Source organism: Mus pahari, chromosome X (assembly GCF_900095145.1).
Source record: "Mus pahari chromosome X, PAHARI_EIJ_v1.1, whole genome shotgun sequence".
NCBI lineage: Eukaryota > Metazoa > Chordata > Mammalia > Rodentia > Muridae > Mus > Mus pahari.
The window spans coordinates 129,269,690-129,294,938 of record NC_034613.1 but is presented as its reverse complement, the minus strand read 5'-3'; the positions used below and the strand labels follow the sequence as shown (position 1 = coordinate 129,294,938).

At 42.0% G+C, this 25,249-nt stretch overlaps 1 protein-coding gene and 1 long non-coding RNA gene across 4 annotated transcripts in view; one reads left to right on the top strand and one right to left on the bottom strand.

The window, feature by feature from the left end:
• Fam120c (family with sequence similarity 120C) overlaps nt 1–15,046 on the bottom strand; it is a 113,286-nt gene extending 98,240 nt beyond the window's left edge. For all 3 annotated transcript variants that reach the window (XM_021187926.2, XM_021187927.2, XM_021187928.2), the window contains exon 1: nt 14,011–15,046. In XM_021187926.2, the coding sequence (XP_021043585.1) occupies nt 14,011–14,697 (687 nt within the window). In that variant the 5' untranslated portion in view covers nt 14,698–15,046. The remainder of the gene's footprint in view (nt 1–14,010) is intronic.
• LOC110313544 overlaps nt 14,101–25,249 on the top strand; it is a 55,985-nt gene continuing 44,836 nt past the window's right edge. Inside the window, exon 1 of the long non-coding RNA XR_002380114.1 lies at nt 14,101–14,795. This is a non-coding gene — a long non-coding RNA (uncharacterized LOC110313544). The remainder of the gene's footprint in view (nt 14,796–25,249) is intronic.

Genomic DNA, 25,249 nt, shown 5'->3' with positions numbered 1-25,249 from the left:
GAGGCAGAGGCAGAGGCAGAGGCAGAGGCAGAGGCAGAGGCAGAGGCAGAGGCAGAGGCAGGCAGATCTCTGTGAGTTCAGGGCCACCGTGGCCTACATAGTAAGTTCCAGGACAGCCAGGGCTACATAAAGAGACCTTGTCTCAAAAAAAGAGACAACTATAATTTGACACATAAATACTAGAAAAATATGAGAGAAGAGCTACTATATGAGAAGGTATCATTCATCTTAGCTGGATGTGAGAGTTCATAAGGACTTTTTTAGACAATACTTTTTATTTATAAATATGGCTGTTTTGTCTGCATATGTATGTATGACAGGTATGTGCCTGGTGCCCTTCAGAGGTCAGAAGAGTGTATGGGGGTTCTGATGCTAAGGTCCTAGTACCCGATTGGTTCTTGATCATCAATAAAGATGCTGGAGGCCAATTAGCTGTGCAAAATAGATGGGACTTCTGGTTCCTGCAGGCAAACAAGCAGACACAGTGTGGGAGGAGGATTTTCACAGTGCTTCGAAGGGAGAAAAGGTGACCAGCATGTTAAATCTCGGGTGGCGGTTTCCCCAGCCCTGAGGTTGGAAATGCAACTAAAGCTGAGGGCCATTTTGGGTTGCTGAACAAGGAGAAGGTAAGTGAGCAACTAAAATTGAGGGTAGATTTAGGGTGCTGAACTAAGAGTATTGGGAAGGGCATGCTAGCCACGGGAGATTAGTAGCTCCAGAAATTGAGCCATAAGGCAGGTTGAAAATTAAGTTAGTGCGTGTGTCTGCAGGTCTGAGGGAACCTGGGAGGGGCTGGTAGCACAGTCCACCTGGAGTGTGGTAGCAAAAACTACATGCTACAGAAGAGTGCAGTAGAACCCCTGAAATTGAAGTTACAAGTGGTTGTGAACCTGTGTCCTTTGGAGGAGCAGCCAAATTGCTGAGCTACCTCTCTAGCACTTGATATTGACAACTGCCAAGCAAGAATTTTTTTATGCTATAGTTAGAACTCAGAAATGTACAGAGCTGAGACCATGCATGAAGGGACATGCCTATAATCCTAGCAATCAGGATGCTGTTGCAGGAGAATCACAAGTTTGAGACCAGCCTAGCTACTAGTGACTGTCTACTAGTTACTGAGTTACTAGTCATTTTTTTCCAAAGAAATTCTGGCAGAAAAAAAAAAAGACAGATTAGACACTGTTTCCATGTGATACTAAATGAGAATTGGGGTAACAAAGGATAGACTATATCAATGACAAAAGATTGGAAAGGCTACCATAAATCACACAAACGTGATAGTAAGAGCCCTGGAAACAGAGAGAGAGAGACTGAGAAGTGGGAAGTAGTATACAGGACATGACTCAAGCTCTAAGTCCAAAGCCAAGGAGAGGAATTAGAAGCCTCACCCTAGGGTGAGCCAGGTATCCCAGGAAAAAGAAACTAGCAATCTAGCTATAAGCCCAGACCACTTGTAAGCCTATGTGGTTGCTGGGAATTGATCTCTATTAATTTTTAACTTCATACCAAACGGCACATTATTTCTGGACTTTTGTTCTATGGTTACAGCTTGTATATAAGATGGCTTTAATCAACCTTAAGTATATTTTAAATAATTACTTTATTTATTTATTTAATTTATTTATTATTAGCCTGTTATAAGCCTCAAACCCAGTTGGAGAATTTGGTGTGGCTGTGATTTCTCCTGTGTGTGTGGGGGGGGGACCCATTTTGTCACTGCCTGCAAAGGCTAGAGTCAGTACTATCTTGAGAGAGAACCTGTTGTTTTGAGACTAAGCTATTCTAGAAGCCTGCACACAAATAGTCACAAGTAAAGGAGCCAAGGGATGCCTCTGACACAGCCAGAGTGGGATACTGCCACAGGAGACAGTATAGGTGGAGGTGGACACAACTGAGATGGGCAAGCTAGATTGTTTGGGTGACTGGAGGCTTATGGTGTGAAAGGCACACTGTATGTTGGCCCTGCCCTCTGTGGAAAGACACAAACCCGATCATCTGAGAAAAAAAAAAAAAAAAAACAGAGACCATGCCTTCAACAGTAAACTGTGGAGCTCCTGGTTTACTGCTAGTGACACTGAGAAGTCTGAAGGTCCAGTCCACCTCCACCCTATATCTCAGCACTCTCGGTAGCTTCCCCAACTCTACAAATTATTCAGAAGAGATCTCTTGGCTTGAATGTTAGCAAGCCAAGAGTATAGAGATGGGCAAGTCTCTGGAGCAAATGAGAACCTGTATGGATCATAGGCTGTAAACCTAAGTGTGGCCAGCAGAGGCTCTGTGGAACATCAAAACCTTCATCTGTCCAGAATCACTAGCAGCCTGAAAGTAAGATGAATGATTCCAACTTGACCATGTCCTCCAATGGGCAGATTCTAATACTAGCTGTACCTACACTCAGAAACATATTGCTCCAATATATTTTCATCTTAAAAACATGTTTTTTCAATTTTTTGCCTGTTTTCTCCCTTTCTCTTTTTACATTAGTATTACTTCATTTTTAAATGTTTTTACTTCTATTATCAATTTTCCTTATTTTGTAATGAGATTGTTTTAATTGCCTGCTCTTTTTTATCTCTACCTAATATTCATGTTTCACGTTTCCTTTATTGTGTTTAACTTTGTCTTTTGAGTGTCCTATTCCATATCCATTACTGTTTTTTTTTTTACTTTGATGCTATTAATTTTTTATAAAGGTTTATTTACTTAATGTATGAGTACACTGTAGCTGTCTTCAGACACACCAGAAGAGGGCATCAGATCCCATTACAGATGGTTGTGAGCCACCATGTGGTTGCTGGGGTTGATCTCAGGCCTCTGAGCGATCTTTATTAATTTTTAACTTCATACCAAACTGTACATTATTTCTGGACTTTTGTTCTATGGCCACTGCTTGTATATAAGATGGCTTTAATCAACCTTATGTGTATTTTAAATAATTATTTATTATTAGTGTGTATATGTATGTAGGGGTCTGTGTGTATATGTTTGTGTGTACATGCATTTTATGATATGTGTGTGGAGGTCAGAGGATAGCCTGTGGGAGTACTGGAGTCAGTTCTCCCCTTCCACCATGTGGGTCCTGGAATTGAGCTCAGGCTGTCAGGTTCACCAGCTTGGAAGTGTATCTTTTAAATCTGATTTTGCTTGGCATTGTTACCATAATAGCAGGTTTTTTCTCCTTTCTGAGTGGTACTGAAGACAGAGCATGCAAGGGACAACTGCTCCTTAAAAAGGTACCCAAATAAAACCATAAGCAACTGGGTGGTGATGGCACATGACTTTAGTCCTAGCACTCTGGAGGCAGAGACAGGAGGATCTCTGTGAAGACCAGCCTGGTCTACAGAAAGAGTTCCAGGATAGCCAGGGCTACACAGAGAAACCCTGTGTCATAAAGCAAGTCTTTAACAAATACAAAAGAATCAAGATAATGTTAGATCTTATCAGATCATAGTGTAACAAAACTAGAAACTGACAGAAAAAGGAACAACAGAAATTATACAAATGCATGGAGATTAAGCAACGTGTTTTAGTTTGTATATTGAGAGTCTTGACAAGGCCATCATCCTCTGCTACATATGCAGCTGGAGCCATGTGTACTCCTTGGTTGGTGTTTTAGTCCCTGGGAGCTCTGCGGGGTCTGGCTGGTTGATATTGTTGTTCTTCTTATGGGGTTGCAAACCCCTTCAACTCCTTCAGTCCTTTCTATGTAGGACCTATTATCCTGGCATCTGCTATATACCCAGGCAGGCCTCAACTTCAGGGTAACCCTCTAAGCTCAACCTCTCAACTGCTGCAATTATAGACATCTAATACCTGGCTTAACAACACACTTTTGGATGATAACTGGATCATGGAAGAAATCACCGAGGAAATGTTTTTTAAATCCTAGAATCAAATAAAATTAAATATAACCCAGAGAACATACCAAAGGCAGGTCAGATCTCTGATCTCTACATGTACACCATGGCACACATGCATCTAGACACATACACAATAAATAATCACACAAATAAATGTATCCATGTTAAAAATCAAAAGCTAAATTAAACTCCTAAGTCATGTGTATTAGATATCAAATTTTTAAATGGTGAATAATCTTAACAGACCTATAAAAGGCAATAAAACTGAAGCAGTAACAAAGAGTCTCCTACCCTAAAACACCAAGACTGGACAGGTTTACAGACCAATTCTGACAGACCTTTTTTTTTTTTTTTTTTTTTAAGATTTATTTATTTATTATGTACACAGTATTCTGTCTGCATATATGCCTGTATGCCAGAAGAGGGCACCAGACCTCATTATAGATGGTTGTGATTACAGGGAATTGAACTCAGGACTTCTGAAAGAACACTCAGAATTCTCAATCTCTGAGCCATCTCTCCAGCCCCTCTGCCAGACTTTTGAGAAAAAGTTAACACCGAAGATCTCCAAACTAAAATTTAAAAAAATCATTAAGAAATTCATTCTATGAAGGCAGCATTTTTTATGTTAAAACCATACAAAAACAACAAAAAAAGAAACTATAGACCCAAGTCCTTCATGAACATAGATGGAAAATATTTTTCTTTTTTCTTTTTGTTGTGTTGTGTTTGTTTTGTTTTTCCAAGACAGAGATGTAACAGCTGTGGCTGTCCTGGAACTTGCTCTGTAGGCCAAGCTGATCTCAAACTCACATAGATCCACCTGCCTCTCCTGGGATTAAAGTCATGCACCACTATACTGCAATACAAAATTTTTCAACAAAATACTTGCACTCTGAATTCAACAACACATTTAAAAGATGCCACTGTAAACTGAGCATAGTTTACATAGCACTTGGGAGGCAGAGGGAGGTAGATCTCTGTGAGGTCGAGTCCAGTCTGGTCTATATAGTGAGACAGGACAACCAGGGATACACAAAAAGATTCTGTCTTCAACCCCACACCTCCCACCAAAGAGATACCACTGTCAGCTTGGTTTCCTTCCAGGCATGCAAGAATGGTATAACATATACAAATCAATAAATGCAATATAGCACATAAATAGACTCAAGGATAGAAGTCACATGGTCATCAGAGATACAGAAAAGGCAACATCTTCATGCTAAAGACCCTGAAGAAACTAGAAACAGAAGAAACTGAAGCTCCATACAAAAATGACAAGGTGTGCTTACAGACAAGAGCCTGGTATGGCTGTCCTCTGAGAGGCTGTCAGCAACTGGCCTGAACTCGGGGACCCCAATGGAAAAGTGAGGGGAAGGGCTGAAGGAGCTGAGGGGGATTGCAACCCCATAGGAAGAACAACAGTATCAACTAACTGGACCTCTCAGAGTTCCCAGAGGTTAAACCACCAATCAAAAAGTATACGTGGGCCAGCCCATGGCTCAGTGGGAGGGGAGCCATTTGGTCCTGTGGAGGCTGGATGCCCCAGAGAAGGGAGCTACTAGAGCTGTGAGGCAGGAGTGGGTGGGTGGGTGTGTGAGCACCCTCTTAGAGGTAAAGGGGAGAGAAAATAATTTAAAATATTATAAAGTTTAAAAATCTCACCAAAATGTTAACAAATGGAAAAGTCTGAAAGTATTCGTTTTAAAACCAGGAACTAGACAATGGTGTTCCCACTATCTTTGCCCTTATCCAGAACACTTAGCCACAGCAATAAGGCAAAAGAAAAAAGCAAGTACAAAAAGGAAGCAGTTAAATTATCCCTATTTTAAAACATTAAAGACACCATCGTAAAACTCTTAGATCTAATAAGCTTTCACTAAAGTAGGAAGATACAAAATCCAACATACAAGAATCAGTACTGTTTCTGTGTATTAGTGAACATTTTGAGAAAGAACTCAAGACAAAAATAGAAATAAAAAAATCTCATTCTCAATAGCCCTTAAAAACACCTAGGAATAAATCTAACCAAGGAGGTGAAAGATCTCGTTAATAAAGTTTAGAATGCTGAAGAAAATGAAGACACTAGAAGATGGACAGATCACTCATGCTCATGGATTGACAGCATCAAGACTATGACAACTGGGCCTACAAAATGACTCACATAGTAGAAGTGTGCCACCAAGCTGTGCACTAGAATGTCCTGCCAAGCTTGCAGACTTCAGTTTCATCCCTATGACCCAAATGGTGAAAGACTGACTCCTACAATTTGTTCTCTGGCCTACTAAGGTCAGCAAAATGGCTTAGCTTGATGACTTGAGTTTGATCCCCAGGATAAACACAGTAGGAGAGAACTGACTCCCATAAGTTGTTCTCCGACTTCTACACACATGCCAAGGCACATATACACCCACCCACATAGAAATACACGAAAGTAAACAAATGGTGTGTGTTTGTATGAAATGTGAAAATGGCCTACTTCTGGAAGCAATCTAAAGATATGATTTAATGTAGTCCCTATAAAAATTCCAAAGGCATCATTCATAGATATAGAAAAAATTTTCTAAAATGAATATAGACCCATGAAGTCCAGGAATACTCAAAGCAATGCCGATGAGTAAGAATAACGCTGGGGGTATCACATTACTCTACTTCATGTTTACTACAAAGACAGAATGACAAATACAGTATAGTTTGGGCACAAAAACAAGACTAGTGGGATGGGATAAAACTTATGCAGCTACAGGCTCTTGATTCTTTTTTTTTTTAAGATTTATTTATTTATTATATGTAAGTACACTGTAGCTGTCTTCAGACACTCCAGAAGAGGGAGTCAGATCTTGTTACAGATGGTTGTGCAGGCTCTTGATTCTTAACAAGGTTCTAGAAACATTCATCAAAGAAAACAGTGGAAAAGCTGCATAGTCACAGATAGATGAATGAAACTAGATCCCCATCTTTCATCCTGCAGAAAAATTAGCTCAAAATGATCAAAGAACTCAAGACCCAATATTCTAAAACTGCTAGAAGGGGTGGAGAGAAACAGAGGGGAAACACTTCAAGAGATAAGTGTATGTAAGGGCTTTCTCAAAGGCTCCAATATTTATGAAGGAATTGAAAGTGCTGCCAAATGACATTGCACAGAATTAACACTTCTGAACAAGGGAACAACAGAGTGAAGAGTCAGTCTGTGGAATAAATGATCTTTGCAGCCATACATCTGATAGGGGAATCAATACTAAGAGTATATTATAAAAGTAAAAAATAAAATAAAATAAAATAAAATAAACATTTACCTCTTCCCCAATTATCTAGCAAATAAGCAATTGGCTATTGACTCGATAATTCTAAAAATTACAAACAGCCAATAAATATCTGGAAAATGCCCATCCTTAGCTGTCAAGAAAGCTACACTGAGACAGCATTCCACTCTATTCAGAATGGCTGTCACAAACACAACAAATAATAAAGGATATGGGTAAGGTCACAGAGCTGGGCATGGTGGCACATGCCATTAACCACAGCACTGTAGGCTTTTGTAGGGGGATCTCCATGAGTTCAAGGTCATCCTGGTCTACAATATATACTGAATTACAAGCCAGCAAAGGCTACATGGCGAGACCTGTCTCAAACAAAAAAATAAAACAAATGTAACCTTGACCACCACCATCACCATCAAGGAACTTGGTAGAAATATATATTGTTTGGGCATGGTGGTATATGCCTTTAATTCCAGTATGATGGAAGTGGGTAAGGATGCAGTGAGAAGCGGAAGAAGCCCAGACTGACTGATCATCAGCTGGTAGAGCACTTGCCTAGCATACCCAAGGCCTTCAATTTGATCCCCAGCACCATATAAACCATGTGTGGTGGTGCAACACTTGGATTTCCAGTACTGGGGAGGCAGAGTTGGTGAGTTTAGGTCAGGCAGAGCTAATATTGCAAGATTCTTAAAAAAAAAAGTTGGAGAGAGGGAGTTCAAGGATATGCTTGGTTATGTAAGAGTATGAAGCCAGCCTGAGCTATAATACACACACACACACACACACACACACACACACACACACACAGAGTGAATTGTTGTATACTTCTAGCAGGAATGTAAATTAGCCCAGTCAGTATTGAAATCAATATGGAGGCTCATCAACTAAAATAGAACTACTATATGATACAGCTATACCACTGCTGGCCATATATTCCTAAGTAATCTAAGTCAGCATACCAGACACCTGTACATCCATGGTTATTGAAGCAGTATTAAAGAAGCCAAAATATGCTTGATCCTAAATGTTCATCAACAAATGAATGAATAACAAACATGGTAGGTGAGTATGTGTGTGTGTGTGTGTGTGTTGTACACACACAAGCATACAATGTAGTTTTACTCAGAAACAAGAACAAAATTATATCATTTTCAGGAAAATGCATGAAACACAAGATCATATTAAATGAAATAAGCCAGACTCAAAATACAAACATGTATTCTATCACATATTTTATATTTTAATATATAAATGTTATAAATATAAAATATTAATATATTTAATATTATATTTAATATCTATAGGTATGCATGAGGCATGGAAGTAGAAAGGGGAATGCTTGGAGGAAGAGGACTAACAGGAAACAGGAAACAAAAGTAGGGAATGAACAGGAGAAAAGAAAATCAAGTACTACACATTTTCTTGCATATGTAGGACCAACATTTTTAAAATTTATGACATGAAAGCTGTATGTATGCAAGTATGTATTTGCACATATAAATATAAATGACATGAAACAATATTATTTGGGAAGAAGCAGGGCAACAGCATGGGGCAGAGGGGGTAATGATGTGGGCAAATATGACAAAAGTAAATGGTTTTTACATATGAATGGATTATAATGAAACCCAGTACTGTGTATGCCAACTAAGAAAGTCACTCTGGGCCATCAATACAGTACAGCTGGTAAAGGTCTAACAACCTGAGTTCCACTTCTAGACCCCACATGACAGAGAGAACTGACATCCTCTGATGTCCACACATGAACCATGGTACACTTGTGTCCATACATATACACATACATACACATATACAGGTGTAACACAAATAAAGAAATGTAAGAAACTGTTGTAATGTTTTTAAAAGTGACAATAGAAGGTGAGGGAGAGGGCTTAGCAGGTTAATGCATTTGCCAATTCCGCTGACCTGAATTCAATCCCAGGGACACACGTGGTAGATGAGAACTGATTTATCCTCTGACCTTCACACTCAGAGTGGGGTACATGCACCCATTTTATATGCACCCACATATATCCTTGGTCCCCACCCCCATGTAAAAAACCCTTTTAAGTAGCAACAGATTAAGGAAATAGTCTTTTTCAAGAATAATGGTGGAAAGGAGCTAAGGATAATGGCTTAAGGGAAATAAGTAACACTGGTTTATAGTTTAAAGGTTATTATTGTGAGATCAAATATAGCTCAAGGGAAGTGTGCTAACCTACATGTGTGATTTCAGGTTTCACCGGTAAACAGACCGACACACACACACACACACACACACACACACACACACCCCTCAATTATTTTACATAGAAACGGATTGCTACTTCTGAATTCCTCAACATCACTATATGACTCACTTGGCAATTAGCTAACACATTTGTCTTGTACTGGCAGGACTGTGGATTTCAGCACTGCTGGCACAAGCGCAATGTTCAACTATTCTTACTGTTTCTTTGCACAAAGTCAAGAAAAGTACACAACCTTACCCCAAAATGTTCAAAAAGAAGGAAATGTCATGGGATCCTTCAGAAGAGCTAAGCAGTAGAGATCTAAAAGCGATGGTTTTTATCTCTCACTTACCAGAGCCCACTCTGTCTCCAAAGAGAGTTACTAGACCTGGGTTTTGGTTCAGTGATACAGTATGTACCTACCGTAAATAGGTACTAATCCACAGCACCAAAATCTTTTTAAATCACTTCTTGTTTTTGGTTTGTTCGGTTGGTTTGGTTTGGTTTGGTTTTGGTCCTGGGGAGTAAACTTAATCTTCCTTGTTCAACACTGGGCTGTATCCCCAACCACCATTTTACCCCTTTGCCCTTCAGTTCTTTAACTGTAAAACGGGGAGGAAATCTGTGAGAATTAAACAAGACACTGTGTTTAAAACGCATTTTATACCCAACTTGGTACTCAAGAAGTGACAAGGATTATTACTCTTATGATCATGTCCCGTCTAGAAGAGCCTTGGACTTTTCAGGGTCTGGAATGACAGGATTAGTAAAGAATCAGGAAGGACATCAGCCATTTCCTTTCTGAAGGAGGAGAGCACAAACTGACACCTGCATCTGGTCAGATGTCTCAGTCTGGTAAGTCATGTACCACCAATGTGATTTCTGACGCAACCAAGCTTGCTTTCTCTTCAGTGATCCATTTAGCCTCCTTTGAAAACTGTATACCTGGGAAGCAGAGTACTTTATGTGCTGGTTATCTTTTTGCTCTTTTATAATAACTATGCAATAAAGCTACCATTCCCCTGCATCACACCACATTATCTCCCCAGTCACAGTCTAAACCTACTTTAAGTTGCTCTGTTTCTGAGACTCTTTGGAACTTGAGAGGTAGTAAAATTTCTTGCTACTGGTTGTTTTCATGTACAAAAGTGTACTGAGCAAATACCTATAACAAATGAAATTACAAAATCATGTCAAAACTAGAAATCAAATATTTAATGAAGACCAAACTTGTCTAAAGCTAAACAGACAACCCAGCACTTTATCAAGTATTTAATCCTGCCACTTCTATATTCTCTATTAAAATGATAATGAGACTAGAAATAATGGCTCATCCTGCCTTCTTAAACTATAAAGAACAAAACCAAGGAATAATGGAGATCCAGTTTTTGTTCTGACGCACTAATATTCAAACAAAAGAAATGCTATGCATGCAAATCACCCATGTGAAAAATTGCCACCTTCAAGACAGACTGAAGGCTCTGAAAAGGCAAGTAACAGTTATTGACCCATACCCTTGCATGCCTGTGCCACAAGCCAAAACATTCTTCATTACTCCAACAACAGTCACTGATCACAGCCAAAAAAACTCACTGAGAATATCAACACTATTTATATATTTCTGGAGTCAATTTTAAGTCACAGTTCACTTTTTTTTTGCCTTATTTTGTGTGTGCTCACAGAATCCAGAATAGAGTGTCAGCTCTTCACTTTTGTTTTCTGAGACATGTCTCAGTGTGGAGTTCAGAACTGCCTCAGGCTCCATAAATACTGGGACAAGATGTGTGTGTCAGCATGCCTATCACACTAAACTATTTTAGAAGTCACTCCTACAGTCTCTTAGGATCTATCTTTTATGGACTGCTGAGATATTTACTTATAGATGGTGTCTATATTACCAGGTTGACCTCAGACTCCAAGGCTTGAGCCATGCTTCTGCCTCAGCCTCCTGAGTAGGTAGAATTACACAGGCATACAGGAATGCCCATGACCACTGCTGAGATTTTTTTAAAAATGAGACTGCACCATGTTTGATGGTGAAATCTTGTAATTGTAGCACTTGAGAGATGGGAGGCAGGAGAATGAGGAAGAATTTAAGTTCAGCCTTGGCTGTATATCAAATTCAAGGATAGCCTGGATGACATGAGAACTTGCCTCAAAAAAAATTGTGCTAGATATGCTAAACATATTTAATGACAAATTTATAGTTGGTTCTCAAATTTCTTGACTGGCGGAGACTATGAATAAACCACAAGCCTATAGTGTTCCTCTCTCCTGCCAACCAGCAATCAAAACCTATTTAGAAAAAATATTTGTAAATATGCTATAAATAAACAATAACCTACTAAGAGCACACAAACAGGCTGCTTTAGGTCCTCATGCCCTTATCCAGTGTGTAGTAGTCTCACACCTCTTTATGGTCAATCTATAAAGATGCTCCAGAATTTAATCACTCACTAAGAAATTACCATACTCCCTGTAAATAGGCTACATTTTCCACCACGAGCAATTTTTGCACATAATATCTGGAATTTTGTATTCGGTCTTTACGAAACCCTGACCTACTGGAGAGCCAGCCCCTCCTTAGGAATTTTCTGCACGAAGCCCAATACTTACCCTACTGCAAGTACTCAATAAAGGAATAACACAAATGAATAAACCAAACCTGTTTTTATTCAGGTGCCAATGAGATATTTCTTCCAGTGTGGAAATAATCTGATCCCAGTGCCTCTTTAGAAAGATTCATCTTTGAACACAGCTGTTAAAAGTGCAAGCTGTGGAATCAGATTGCATGGACACCAAGCCCAGAATCTCAGCTCTATCAATTATTACTACATCATCTCTGGACAAGTGTGTAAAGCTTCTGGGTCTGAGTTTCCCCATTTGGAAAATGGGGGTCATACTACTTCATGAGTTACTGTAAAGATCCAATGGGAATTTTAAAGCACTTAAGGGCTGCAGATGGAAAAACAGTTAGCACCGCCCTTCCCCAGCACCACCCTCAGCCCCCTCAAAAAAAGACAGGAAAACCCTGCCCCACTGCCATAGTCATCACTAGTGCCAACAGTCAAGCTGCCAGTAATCGCAGGATAAAAAAACAACAGGGTTAAAAAAAAAAAGTCCTTAAAGCCTGGGTGGTGCCATTGAAAACAAGTTGGAAGGAAAGCCTGTAAGTGAATCTGCTTTAAAATGTTCAGTCAGGAGAAGGGGCAAGTGGGGTTTTGTTACAGTTATATTTTAAGTTAGCTCATGATTAGATTTTTTTGCATGCATGGTGTCAGGAGATTGAAGCAAGGGTCTCCTGGTTAGTAAGGACACTACCAAAGGCACAGATTTGGTGCTGAGTCCTGTATATCTAGCATAGTAGGATTCTAGTCACATTCTATAACCATTGCAAACTTCTCTATGTAGCAGATCTTTCTGTCTCTGTTCCTTCCTTACCCCACCAGCTGCCACCTGTTTTGTTTCAGAATTCCCAAATCCCCAATCCTGAAAGGACATTCCCCCCAAAACTCGGGTTAGAAAATGGGTTTTGCAGTTTCTTCCCACCTAACCCTGTAGTGCTTTTCTTTTCCTTCTTCCTGCCCACCTCCTTACTTCTCAAGCCTTGCTATTCTCTACACGTAGGAACTTGAAACCTAAGAGTATGGGAAAGCAACAGTGTAATCGCAGTGGTGCCAAGACCCGGGGATGCTGCCAAGCTTTTCCCCAGGCTCCATATGCAGTAGCTCAACTACTCAGAGGCTGGCCTTCAGTTTAAACCCATAGAGCCTCATGAACTTGGTTATTTCTTTTTGCCTCTGCCCGATGGCTTCAACCTCTTTAATTAAACAACCTCCCCCAAAACCCGTGAACCATTCAAATCTAGCTCGTTCTCGAAGTCTATCTTTTTCAGAAAGTTTCCCTGGACCATTTTAACCCACAGATTATCACCCCACCCACCTACCCAAACTGGTAACTTACTTACTGACCAGAAAACAGAATCACCATGCATATTTACACTATCAAGTAAATGTTGCGCATTTGATCTTTCAAAGCCAAGAATGGCGTCTTGGGGTTTTTGAAAGCCCCTCCCCGCACCCCCCCCCACCGTCTTTGAAACCCCCTACTGATCGTGTTCATCTTCCTGAATAGTGACTCAATCAGTGAATTGTTTGGGCTAAGGCATGCCAAGATAAAAGCATGTTGAAATGAAAAGGACTCAATGGATGGGTAAAAAAGAAGTACTAGGTGACAAATGGGGGAAAATTATAGAACAAAGGTGTTCGACTAACATCTGTTTTATTTGCCATGGGGTTGAAAACAGATATAGGGGAGGGAATGTCAACTGGGAAATGAAGAAAAAACATATTTCAGTTTGGGGGGGGGAGGATGATAGCAAGAGAAACATGAAGCCCTAAGAAATTTTGAGTCAATTCCACTAGAACCAACAGGTAGGCCAATTGTGTGAGTAAAGGGGGTTACCGGGATGGCATGGATAAAGATACAATCATGTAGGTAAGGGAATTAATAGGCCATATGACGGGGCACGAGGGGATAAAATGGTCGCCAGTAAGTTAGCTGACTGGGTGGCAGGTAGGTCGGTGAATGGTTAGGTGTTTAGTCTGGAAGGAACAGGTGTGGGGCATTTCATTTAAAATCTAACCCCTCCCTCACCTTGACCCGGAAGCGGATGAGTGCTAGCCTCACGCAGTGGCTCAGACAGGCAGGTGGCAGGAACCAGGCCCGCGGTGGAGGGGTGCCCTTGTTGCCCACGTGTCCCACGATCAGTTGCGCAGTCTGCCGCTCCGCCTGGCACCGACGGCCCCACTCGGCCAGTCGGTCCTTCCCCAGGCCCCCAGGGAACATGACCACCAGCTCCAGGCCGTCTCCACCCGGATAGGCACAAGCCTGGCACAACGCTGACAAGTAGCCCAGCATGGCATTCCACTGGCCGCCACAAACCCAATCCGTCTGGTAGCCACCATAGAGCCGCGGCAGCGCCGAGCCCGCGTCTACCAATACCCGAGCCCCAGGCAGCGGAGGGGGCGGCGGCGGATGCAGCCCTGGCGGCGCTTGGCCATGGTGGTGGAAATGGTGAGCAGGGTGATGGTGCCGAGTCGGCCCCGCGCCCCCGGAGTAAGCACCAAAGGCAGCAGGCGGGAGCGGCGGCGGCGGCAGAGGAGCAGAGCCCCTGGTGATGCGTGAAGCCCCTGGCGCTAGGGCTGCTGGCGGCAGCTGGCGGTGCAGGTGCTGCTGCTGCTGCTGGCGCGAGACGGTGCGCGCGAGTTTGAGGAGGTCCACAGGCACCACAGCCCCGGGACAGCGCTTCTCCAGGAACTCTTGGAAGCCCTGGACGCCCATGCTTCCTCCGTGGGTAGAAGGAACAGCGGCTGCGCAAGCGGGCCAGTCGGCGATCCCCGCGCGAAGCTGGAGGCGGGCGCGTGCGCACTCCGCGGGGGGTAGGGGCGAGGGGGGCGGGGAGAGGGTTTGAGAACGGGAGGGGCGAGGGAACGTGGGCGGGGAGGGGAGGAGACCACAGACTGGGTGCGGGTAGAGAGCAGAGGTGAGGCTGACCAGACTCCGAAGAGGCTGGGAAGGTAAAAGCGATGACAAAGTCGTAGTCACTCCTCTTTTCGCGTTCCCTTCCGCTGCTCTTCTAAACCGCTTCAAAAGGGGTGAAGCCTCTGCCTTCCACCTCCGGGAGCCATGTTGCCTCGTCTTCTCTGTGATACTCGCTTTCTAGCTGGGGGAGGGGTACAGGGGCGGGGCGGATGAGCATCCTGGGAGTTGTAGTCTTTTCCCGGATGGCCTCAGGCTGCAGTCTTAGAACCAGAGGATCACTCCTGTCAGGCCTTGATGTTCATAGAGTCAGAAGAAGCGGGCCAAGAAAATGTGTATATAGGATTTGCACCAGAACTCCTATCCAACGGAGTTGCCTCAGGATATTGTACCACCATGCCCAAGGAAAGGAATGGAGATGATGCATCATGGGAAAGGAAGTACTGTGGATTGGTAGAATTTGGCTAAAGTGAACTAAAGTTCCCTGAAAGGGAGAAATTTCCCTTCCATTGAAAAGATGATATGCACAACTTTTAATGAATGAAAAAGAACACATATGAAACATAAAAATCGCTACCATTTCTATATCAATCCACTTGTTTTTAGCTACTGTCATACTTTGAAGAGTTGTCCCCCTTACACATGGAAAAACATTTACTTAAGACAATGAATGCATAGACAAAATTAAATTGACTATAATTTGCCTCAGGATCTCTGGTCAGGGAGATTAAACACCCACTCAAATTCAACTACAACTTGGACCTTATTGGTACTCACTAAGCTATGCCATATGGTTAGGGGATTTATTTTTGTTTTCCAACCTAGTAAATTTGCCCATGTGGGAGCAATTCAAAATAGCTGCAAAGGTTCTAATTTGATCACAGGCTTTTGAAAAGTACATTTCAGCATGCTTCTCCAATGAAATCCATGTAGAGTCTGTCTTCTGTCAAGTTTTAGGGCCCATTCCTTCAGCCAGAATATAACAGAAAACAAGATGTGCAGTGCAGAGTAGTTGTATCTATCTGGCTTGGAATTTACAGAACATGAAAGAACAGAACCCCAGGAATGACATCAGAATGGTCCAATAGGATGAAACCAAAAACAGGTTGCAAATTCCAAAACGGGATTTGTCCTAAGAGTAGTAGATCCAGAATGGCAGGGATGGGAGACAACGTGAAAGGCGGGGGAAGGGTATAGGGGACTTTCAGGATAGCATTTGAAATGTAAATGGAGAAAATATCTAATAAAAATTTGTTTTTGAAAAAAAAAGAAGGGAAAGGCAATAGCTTGAAGGGATGAAAGATGAAGAGAATAGATGTTTTTAGTAAACTATGCTTACTAGAGATTTTGTCCAGCATCCCTTTCCTAAAAATTAGCCCTCTCATTGTTAACTTGATAAGATTACTGCAAAAACTGTTGTCTTAGGCATGGTGGTATGTGCCTGCAATCCTAATACTAGTTGTACTAGGAGTTCTGGTGCAAATCCTGTACACACATTTTCTTGGCCCACTTCTGTACTAGATGTTGACATGGGACAGTCACCTTAAGTTCCAGGCCAGCCTAGGCTACCCAGTGATTTCAAAGAACCAAGGAAGTAAATGAATCCTATCATGTTCACATTTGCCTATAATGCCATATTTTAACTGAGTGTGTTGGCTTATATCTATAAACCCAGCATTCGGAAGGTCGAGGCAGGAGACTTGCCACAACTTTGAAATTAGTATTTTCCAGGTCAGCCTGAGATAAGAACTAAACAAAACAAACAGTAAAGAAAAAAATTAAGTCCCAACAACAACAAAAATAATTGGATCATAAGCCACTTATGAAACTGTTAGCCACAAGTGAGATACCTTTAGATGAAAACCCTTATATTAATCTACCTTCAAATCATTCTTTCTGGGTTGGTAAGATGGCTCTCTGGTTAAAATGCTTGCTTTGCAAGCATGAGGACCTGGATTCAATCCTCAGAGACCACACCAAAAAGCCAGGCTCAATGCAGTGCATTTGTAATCCCAGGGCTGGGGAAGTAGAGCCAAGTGGATTTCTGGGACCCAGTGGCCAAGCAACCTAGTCTAATTGGTGAGTTCTGGGCCAATAAGAGACCCTGTCTTAAAAACTAAGGTGGAAGACTCCTGAAGAATGATATGCAAAATTTGTCCTCTGGCCTTCATGGGCATACATATGAACACACCACTTACAAAATGTCCTTTCCATTATTTTCAGCTATGATACAAGCTGAGATTTCACAGATGTACTCTTCCCCATTTTAACAGTATCAGCCTGTGAACTTGAGCTAAGTATGTCTAAAGTTTGTATCTTACCCTCTTACATGATGATCTTATAAACAGCATACTTGGGACTGTTACAAGGCCTATCCAATCCCAGCTTCTCAGTACATCTATCTGTCATTTCTCCATTCTCCATTGCCCTGGTCAAGGCAATCCCAAAGCCATGCTGGTTAAGACACTCATGGATTCCTTAACTGATTTAATAGATCTTTCTCCACTCTTTCATGTCTTGGCTGTGCTTGTTTAGCCTTTTGCACTCCCCAAGATGTGAGCTCATTACATTTGGTTACAAAGAGAATAATCAGTAAGAAATGAGGTGTGGCAAATTACAAGCCCAAAATGCATGGAACATCAGTTGGAATCTTCTAGCATCCATTGATGGGAAGGGAGTTGACACATTTTGTAAGATATGGCAGTGAACTAGTTAATTACAGTTCCTGGGACTCAAAAGCAAAGCCCCGGAGCTGGGCATGAAATTCAGTGGTAGAACCCTTCCCCAGCTTCTATTCCTCAGCACCACAAACAAAACCCAAATGAGCATTGATTGCTGCAGGCAGAAATCCCTGGGCCCTGCTGACCTGCAGCAGAAGTGTCAGACCCACTTCAAAGATTTCACTGATTAAGAAACTTGGCACCAGCAAATTATTCACACATGTATAAGGAGTAGTAACTCCTCATGGTACCAACTTTGCCAAAAGTGCTCATTTCCCATAAATGAATCCAACTAGATTTTAAGAAGCAAGTGAACATCCCCAAGGCAGATCAGGAGGGGGAAAAAATAGGTTTCACAGTATTAAGCTCAGCTCAGCTCAGCTTACTATCTCCTACTGGATCTCTGATCGAGGGGATCTTGAGCAGAATGGCAGAGAGAATGAGCCAAATACTTAGAGAGTGCTAAGAAAAAGAAGCTGCAACAGTAGTAAATCACTTGCTTTGTATGTGCAGGACAAGGAGTTCGATCCCCAGCACTGGAAAAAAGGAAGAGAAAGGAGACCAACACCAAGAGTTTTACTACCTATTATTAATACTTGCTACTGGGGCATCTCCCAACATGAAACCAATAGGCCTTTAATTGAAGACTTAGAAAAAATTCATCAATAGAAAATTATGTCTAGTGAATCATGATTGGAATGGACCACCCAGAGTAGCAATTCTGAAACAGCACATCACAGTACCTGTTCTGAACAGGATCATTTCAAGCCTCACCCTGTATTTTCAACACTGGAAACACTGAAATCCAAGATTTTAGTAGTGTTGAAGATGAAGCCAGAAAAATGTTGAAGTACTATAAACAGTGTACACACTAACTACTGATGGTAAGGGAAAGAGATGAGCTTTGTTCTCTCTTGCACAGACATGAGTGGGAGAATGGGGAAATATGAGAGGAAACAGGGTGGGGGCAGAATAGTATCAAGGTAGTAAAAAAAATTACAGAGGACTGATCAATATAAATGTGATTAGGCCAAATGTGCACACTGGCTGACAATTAGATTTCTATCCTATCAACGCAGAGACAGAGAGACAAAGGCCCTATGTTCCTGGCAATTAGGTTTCCAACGAATGTCTCACGGGTCCTTTGGAAAGACATCCTGAACTGGAGGAAAGATACACACGTCTCTAAGGAACAGAAGGTTTAACAAGTATAAGTTCCCTTTAGTAAATGTTCTACAGTGGATCAGTTATGGGGTACAATGAACTGAATTATTTTGATAACCCCATTTCTCCTGAACGGCACACTGCATTCTCCTGGTAATTTGACCTTAGGTTGCTGTACTGGCTAGTTTTGTGTCAACTTGACACAGCTGGAGTTATCACAGAGAAAGGAGCTTCAGTTGAGGAAATGCCCCCATGAGATCCAGCTGTAAGGCATTTTCTCAATTAGTAATCAAGGGGGGAGGTCCCCTTGTGGGTGGCGCCATCTCTGGGCTGGTAGTCTTGGGTTCTATAAGAGAGCAGGCCAAGCAAGCCTGTAAAGAACATCCCTCCATGGCTTCTGCATCAGCTCCTGCTTTCTGACCTGCTTGAGTTCCAGTCCTGACTTCCTTGGTGATGAACAGCAGTATGGAAGTGTAAGCCAAATAAACCCTTTCCTCCCCAACTTGCTTCTTGGTCATGATGTTTGTGCAGGAATAGAAACCCTGACTAAGACAGTTGCTCACAGCCTTGTTAAGTAGATCAAATCTCCTAAGGCAGGGGTATGAAAGAAGTGTAGTGGTGCATTTTGCAGACCCCTCTAGCCATCTGAGAAATTTAAACACATTTTCAAATCTAAGAACCTCACTTTGAGCATAACTCTGACCTAAATACAAACTGGTTAAGCAAGGGAATAATAAGAAAGGGATTCCCATGAGTTTATTTCCATTATACCCATCCAGGTGAAAAGGGTAGATATATCCTCAGATGTAGTGATGGACCTTCTACTTCCCTAAAAGGGAATTTTGATGGTTTATTTGTAGACTGTTACATATTAATCTGTTAGTGGAAGGCACATTTATCAGATTTCTAGATTACAAGGAGCCACATTTTATTGAAACTGAACTAGAGGAAGATAGGATGTGTCCATGTGATGCCATTATATATGGATTAGTAGAGTTGTTTATGATTTGCAGTTACCCATGGGTTTTGTTGGGGTAGGCATGCTTCTTATTGTATGTACGATGGAATAGCATACATGTTTATAGAACAATTACCTATTGGATTATCTTTGCAAGGTCCTTTCCTACTACCTACTTCATTGTTTTGGCTGTAGAGACCACTTTTCATGTTCTTTTCCAGAGAATTTGGAATAGATTTAAAGGAGGAGAAGAAAAATCCCAGGTATATCGAAATACCTGCTTCATTTGTTCCTAAGGCCCATTTGTGTTATCCCTGGATTTTGTGAAGCCTCCATCTTTATGAATTCACTTCTTGCTAAAACTTGTTCAAATTTGCTTTCTCTACTTATACAGAAAAGTCTTAACATGCCGGGTGTGGTGGTGCACGCCTTTAATCCCAGCACTTGGGAGGCAGAGACAGGCGGATTTCTGAGTTCGAGGCCAGCCTGGTCTACAGAGTGAGTTCCAGGACAGCCAGGGCTAAACAGAGAAACCCTGTCTCGAAAAACCAAAAAAAAAAAAAAAAAAAAAAAAAGTCTTAACATGCATATGCAATCCAGGAGAAACTACAGTGGTTATAGGCCATAGAGAATGTATGTTTCAATACCAGTTTAGCTCCTTACTAGGAAGACAACTATAACAAGTTACATAGCTTCTTGGACTCTCACTGCTTCTATGAAATAGAGATTCAATAATGTATTCAGTGAGTTTAATGCCACTATGAGAATAGACACTGGAAGAAAGAAGGTGTTTTTGTGGTGGTCGTTGGACCAATTCATTTATCCAGGTTTACTTAAAGGAGCATGGGTGACTCTCATGCAGCTGTGCCACGGAAGTATCTTCCTATATGCAGCCATTGTTAACAAGCTTCTGTATCCTTGAGAAGGGGTGCAGCCACATATGCCTCCCTACTTGCTATGAGATACTCTAATTGATGATGGCAACCATCATGTCTAGCCTGAAGGAAACAGTCCCAGTGTAACAAATTAATTCATTTCCAGAATCTCTGAGCTCAGGAGAGTTTGTGAGGTTTCCTACTGCACCCTTCAAAGACAGCCCCTTCACGTGGGTCACCAGGAGTTCCCTTCCCTTGGAGCATTCTGTACCCCTTTCATCTGGCTGACAGGCTTATAGTGATGACAGGGAGGTTAGAACTGCATGCTTTTCACCACGGGAGAAACCACTTCTATTCCTTTTTCAAGATCCAGCTTAAAAGTGGCCTCATGTATTTGTTTAATTCTTTTCCTTTACATAATCCCAGGCCTAGAAAATGCTGGCACATGTGTTCACTGTGTACTTACCTGGGGGTATTCTCAAAATTAGAGAGAATCATCATCACAGGCCTTTAGTCTCTAATGTTTAGGACTCGTAACATTATAAAAAGATGTTCAAGTGAAAGAAAAGGAACAGAGTGCACACCAATCCCTTCTCCCAAGTTATGAAACCTCCTGCCATATGTTTGCTCCCAGACAGTTTGCTCTCCAGAGGCTCAGTGAGGGTCCACACCCTGCCTAGACAGTCCATCTTCTATTGCTGAAGAGGAAGCTTAAACTCCCCATGGTGTGGCTAGATTGCAGATATGAGAAGACTTCCTAGAGGACAGCAATAAATAGAAATGAGTGACATTAGCCTTGTGCATTAGAACAGGGAAAGCCCTCTGCTGAAGGAAACCCTGGGCTTGGCGCCAATGACAGGAATAGGACACACGGAGGCTACCAAGAATGATGCCCCGTACAAAAGGTCAGCCGCTTGTGCAGCACTACACAGAGGGCCTGAGAAGCAGCAGCCCTCCAAGAGCTTGGCATGGGGACTTGCTTAAAACTTCCCAGGCCAGCAGAGAAAAAAAAAACTGATGTCACCAGGCAGACGACAGACCAAAAACTAAAACAAAACCAGACTAAGACAGACAAGCTGATGAGACAAATCCCGAAGCAGAACCTAGAGGATGTGATGTAAGAGCTGCCACTGAATATGGATGGGACAGAGCTGACTACTAGAGGCTGTCAAAGGCTGTCCTTTGACCTTCACACATGCACTGTGGCACATATTTGAAAGTGCATATGCGCATTACAAATAAAGGTGTTTTTAAAAAATTGCTTTTACTAAGACAGAGATTCAAATTCCTGTTGTCACTCAGCATGTGAATTTGAAGTGGAGATATAACCCTTACTCCTTTCTGGTGAGGCAGAAGCAAAGAATCAAATTCATGGCAAGCAATGCCTTCCAGAGGGATCTCTCTGGGCAGAAAGTGGCCTTAATGTGAGCCTGGAGCATCTAAGTACTTGGGGGAACTGAGAAGGATGATGTCTTAGTTAGGGTTTGTATTTCTGTGAATAAATACCAGTACTTTTTATCAGAAAAACATTTAATTGGGCTGCCTTACAGTTCAGAGGTTTAGTCCATTATCATCAAGGCAGGAAGCATGGTGACATGCAGGCAGACATGGTGCTGGAGAAGGAACTAGAGTTCTACATTTGGATCAGTAAGCAGCAGGAAGAAACAGTGACACTGGGGCTTTTGAAACCTCAGAGCCTGCCCCCAGTGATATACTTCTTCCAACAAGGCCACGCCTACTTCAACAAGGGTACACCTCCTAATAGCGCCACTCCCTATGAGCCTATGGGGGCCATTTTCATTTTTATTTTTTAATACTTTTCTTTTTTTTAAAGATTTATTTATTTATTTATTTATATGTAAGTACACTGTAGCTGTCTTCAGACACTCCAGAAGAGGGCGTCAGATCTCATTAAGGATGGTTATGAGCCACCATGTGGTTGCTGGGATTTGAACTCCAGACCTTCGGAAGAGCAGTCGGGTGCTCTTACCCACTGAGCCATCTCACCAGCCCTTTTTGTTTTTTTCGAGACAGGGTTTCTCTGTGTAGCCCTGGATGTCCTGGAACTCACTCTGTAGAGACCAGGCTGGCCTCAAACTCAGAAATCTGCCTGCCTCTTCTTGTGGGACTCTGAGACCCCCTTCCCAAAATGTCTCTCTAGTTCTTCATGCACATTTGTGTCCTGATGACTGGTAATATGGTACCTGCTGCCTCCTGCTATAGTCCAAGATAGAATCAGTACATGGATGCTCTCAGAAAGTATGATCCACACATTGGCACCCATACTGGCAGTGGATATCTAGTGAGCAGGATTTTAAGCACACTTACTAGTGGAGGCACACTCAGCAAAGGAGTTATGGAAGATACCACACATTTCACCATTTCCCCCAAGGACTATACCATAGCATTGACCAGTGAGCTGGCATTGGCCAGTTTAGGGACTTATTTCTACACAGACAGCACACTGTAGGACTTACAGTCCAGACTGTCAGTACCAACTTAGCCTGGCATACCATACCACATCTGTTCCTAGGATAATGACAACTATCTTGACTAGGCTAAGAGAGTCTCTTCTTAGCAGGGGTGGCAACTGGCACGCTTGGTCATGAGCTGCACTTGCCTATGCAGGTAGAAGGAAATTTGGGTGTATATGGCTACTATGAAAACAGGCAGCTGGTCAGGCTGGACAGGACAAAGTCAAATATAAGAAGCTGAAAGGGGGCACAGTGTGTGAGCTTCTGTACTCAGGACACAGAAGTGGCCAGGAACCCAGGAGATGGAGACCAGTCAGGGAAATTTAGTGATATTTTCTTAAATACGAATTAGACAGCTAAGGCAAAGACCATTGCTTTAAATTTTGTTTTAAAAGATTAATTTCTGCATCTCTCTCTCTCTCTCTCTCTCTCTCTCTCTCTCTCTCTCTCTCTCTCTCTGTGTGTGTGTGTGTGTGTGTGTGTGTGTGTGTATGAGTATATGGGCATGTGTGCATAGGTGTATGTATGTCCATGTATATGTGAATGTATGCACATGTGTGCAAGGGTGTATGTGTGTCCGTGTGTGTTAGTGTATGCATTTGTCCATAGATGTATGTGTGTCTGTGTGTGTGAGTGTATGTGCATGTGTGCATAGGTGTCTATGTGTCTATGTGCATAGGCTTCTTGGCTTGGTTTGATACTAGCAAGTTCCAACAGTGCTCTTTCTTGTCTAGTCCCCTCAGAGGTGGGGTTATAGGCATTTGTGAGGATTCTTTTTTTTTTTTAGCATTTAGTATATTTTTATTATTATTATTTTCTTTATTTACATTTCAAATGCTATCCCGAAAGTTTCCCATACCCCTCCCCCCACCTCTGTTCCCCTACCCACCCACTCCCACTACTTGGCCCAGGCCTTGCCTTGTGCTAGGTCATATAGAGTTTGGAAGACCAAGGAGCCTCTATTCCCACTGATGGCCGATTAGGTCATCTTCTGCTACATATGCAGCTAGAAACACAAACCCCGGGGGTACTGGTTAGTTCCTGTTGTTGTTCCACCTACAGGGTTGCAGCCCCCTTCAGGTANTTGGGTACTTTCTCTAGTTCCTCCATTGGGGACCCTGTGTTCCATCCAGTAGCTGGCTGTGAGCATCCATTTCGGTGTTTACCAGGCACTGGCATAGCCTCACAAGAGGCCGCAATATCAGGGTCCTTTCAGCAAAAGCTTGCTGGTGTATGCAATAGTGTCTGCGTTTGGTGGCTGATTATGGGATAAATCCTCATTTTTAACTGTGAAAGATATTACATAGCAAAATATTAACCTTCTTACTCCTTTCCTTTTTTTTCTTTCTTTTTGAGACAAGGTATCACACTGTACTTCAGCGTGACTCGAAACTCATGTGATAGCCGAGGCTGACCTCAAACTACATGCTATCCTCCTTTCTTAGCCTCCCATATGTTAGGATTACAGGCAAGAAGTACCACATACAACTTAACCATTGTTAGATGTATGGTTCAATGCTGCTAAGCACACTCTTTTGCGGTATAACCAAAACACTATTTTAAAAATATACAAAGCACTCCCCAGGTAGTTCTCAGGCACTCAGGGCTGAGAGGCAGCAAGTTGCACTGAATGGAGGTGTTTGTCAATATTAAATTCCTGAGGACAGTTCCTCATCTGAAACACATAATGGGTACCAATCCCACCCAATGATAACTTTGCTATAAGCCTTTCCTCCCTTGATCCCAAGTCAGGCTCCTATCATCATCTCTGTTATTTTCCTTTATTCCTGTCTTGAAATCCTATCCAAGACCCATCTATCCTCCCTTCAACTACTTCAGCATCAAACTCTATAGCCATAGATCTGATTCTGTTAGCTCATTATTTTATCTGGTGGTGTTCATTAATGCTGACGCATTTCAAATGGATTATGTGTTGGTCTTACCTCCCAACTTAATTGCTTTTCCATCTGACCGACATTTTTATTACATTACCTGACACCCTTTGGGACTCAGAAAATTGTACACCAAATTATGACACGTTGGTGTTCTGAAGACTTTGAACTAAATGGAAGGCATAAGAAGCAGCCTCAGTAACCCAATCACAAAAGAAGTCACTAGATATGCACTCACTGATAAGTGGATATTAGCCCAGAAACTTAGAAT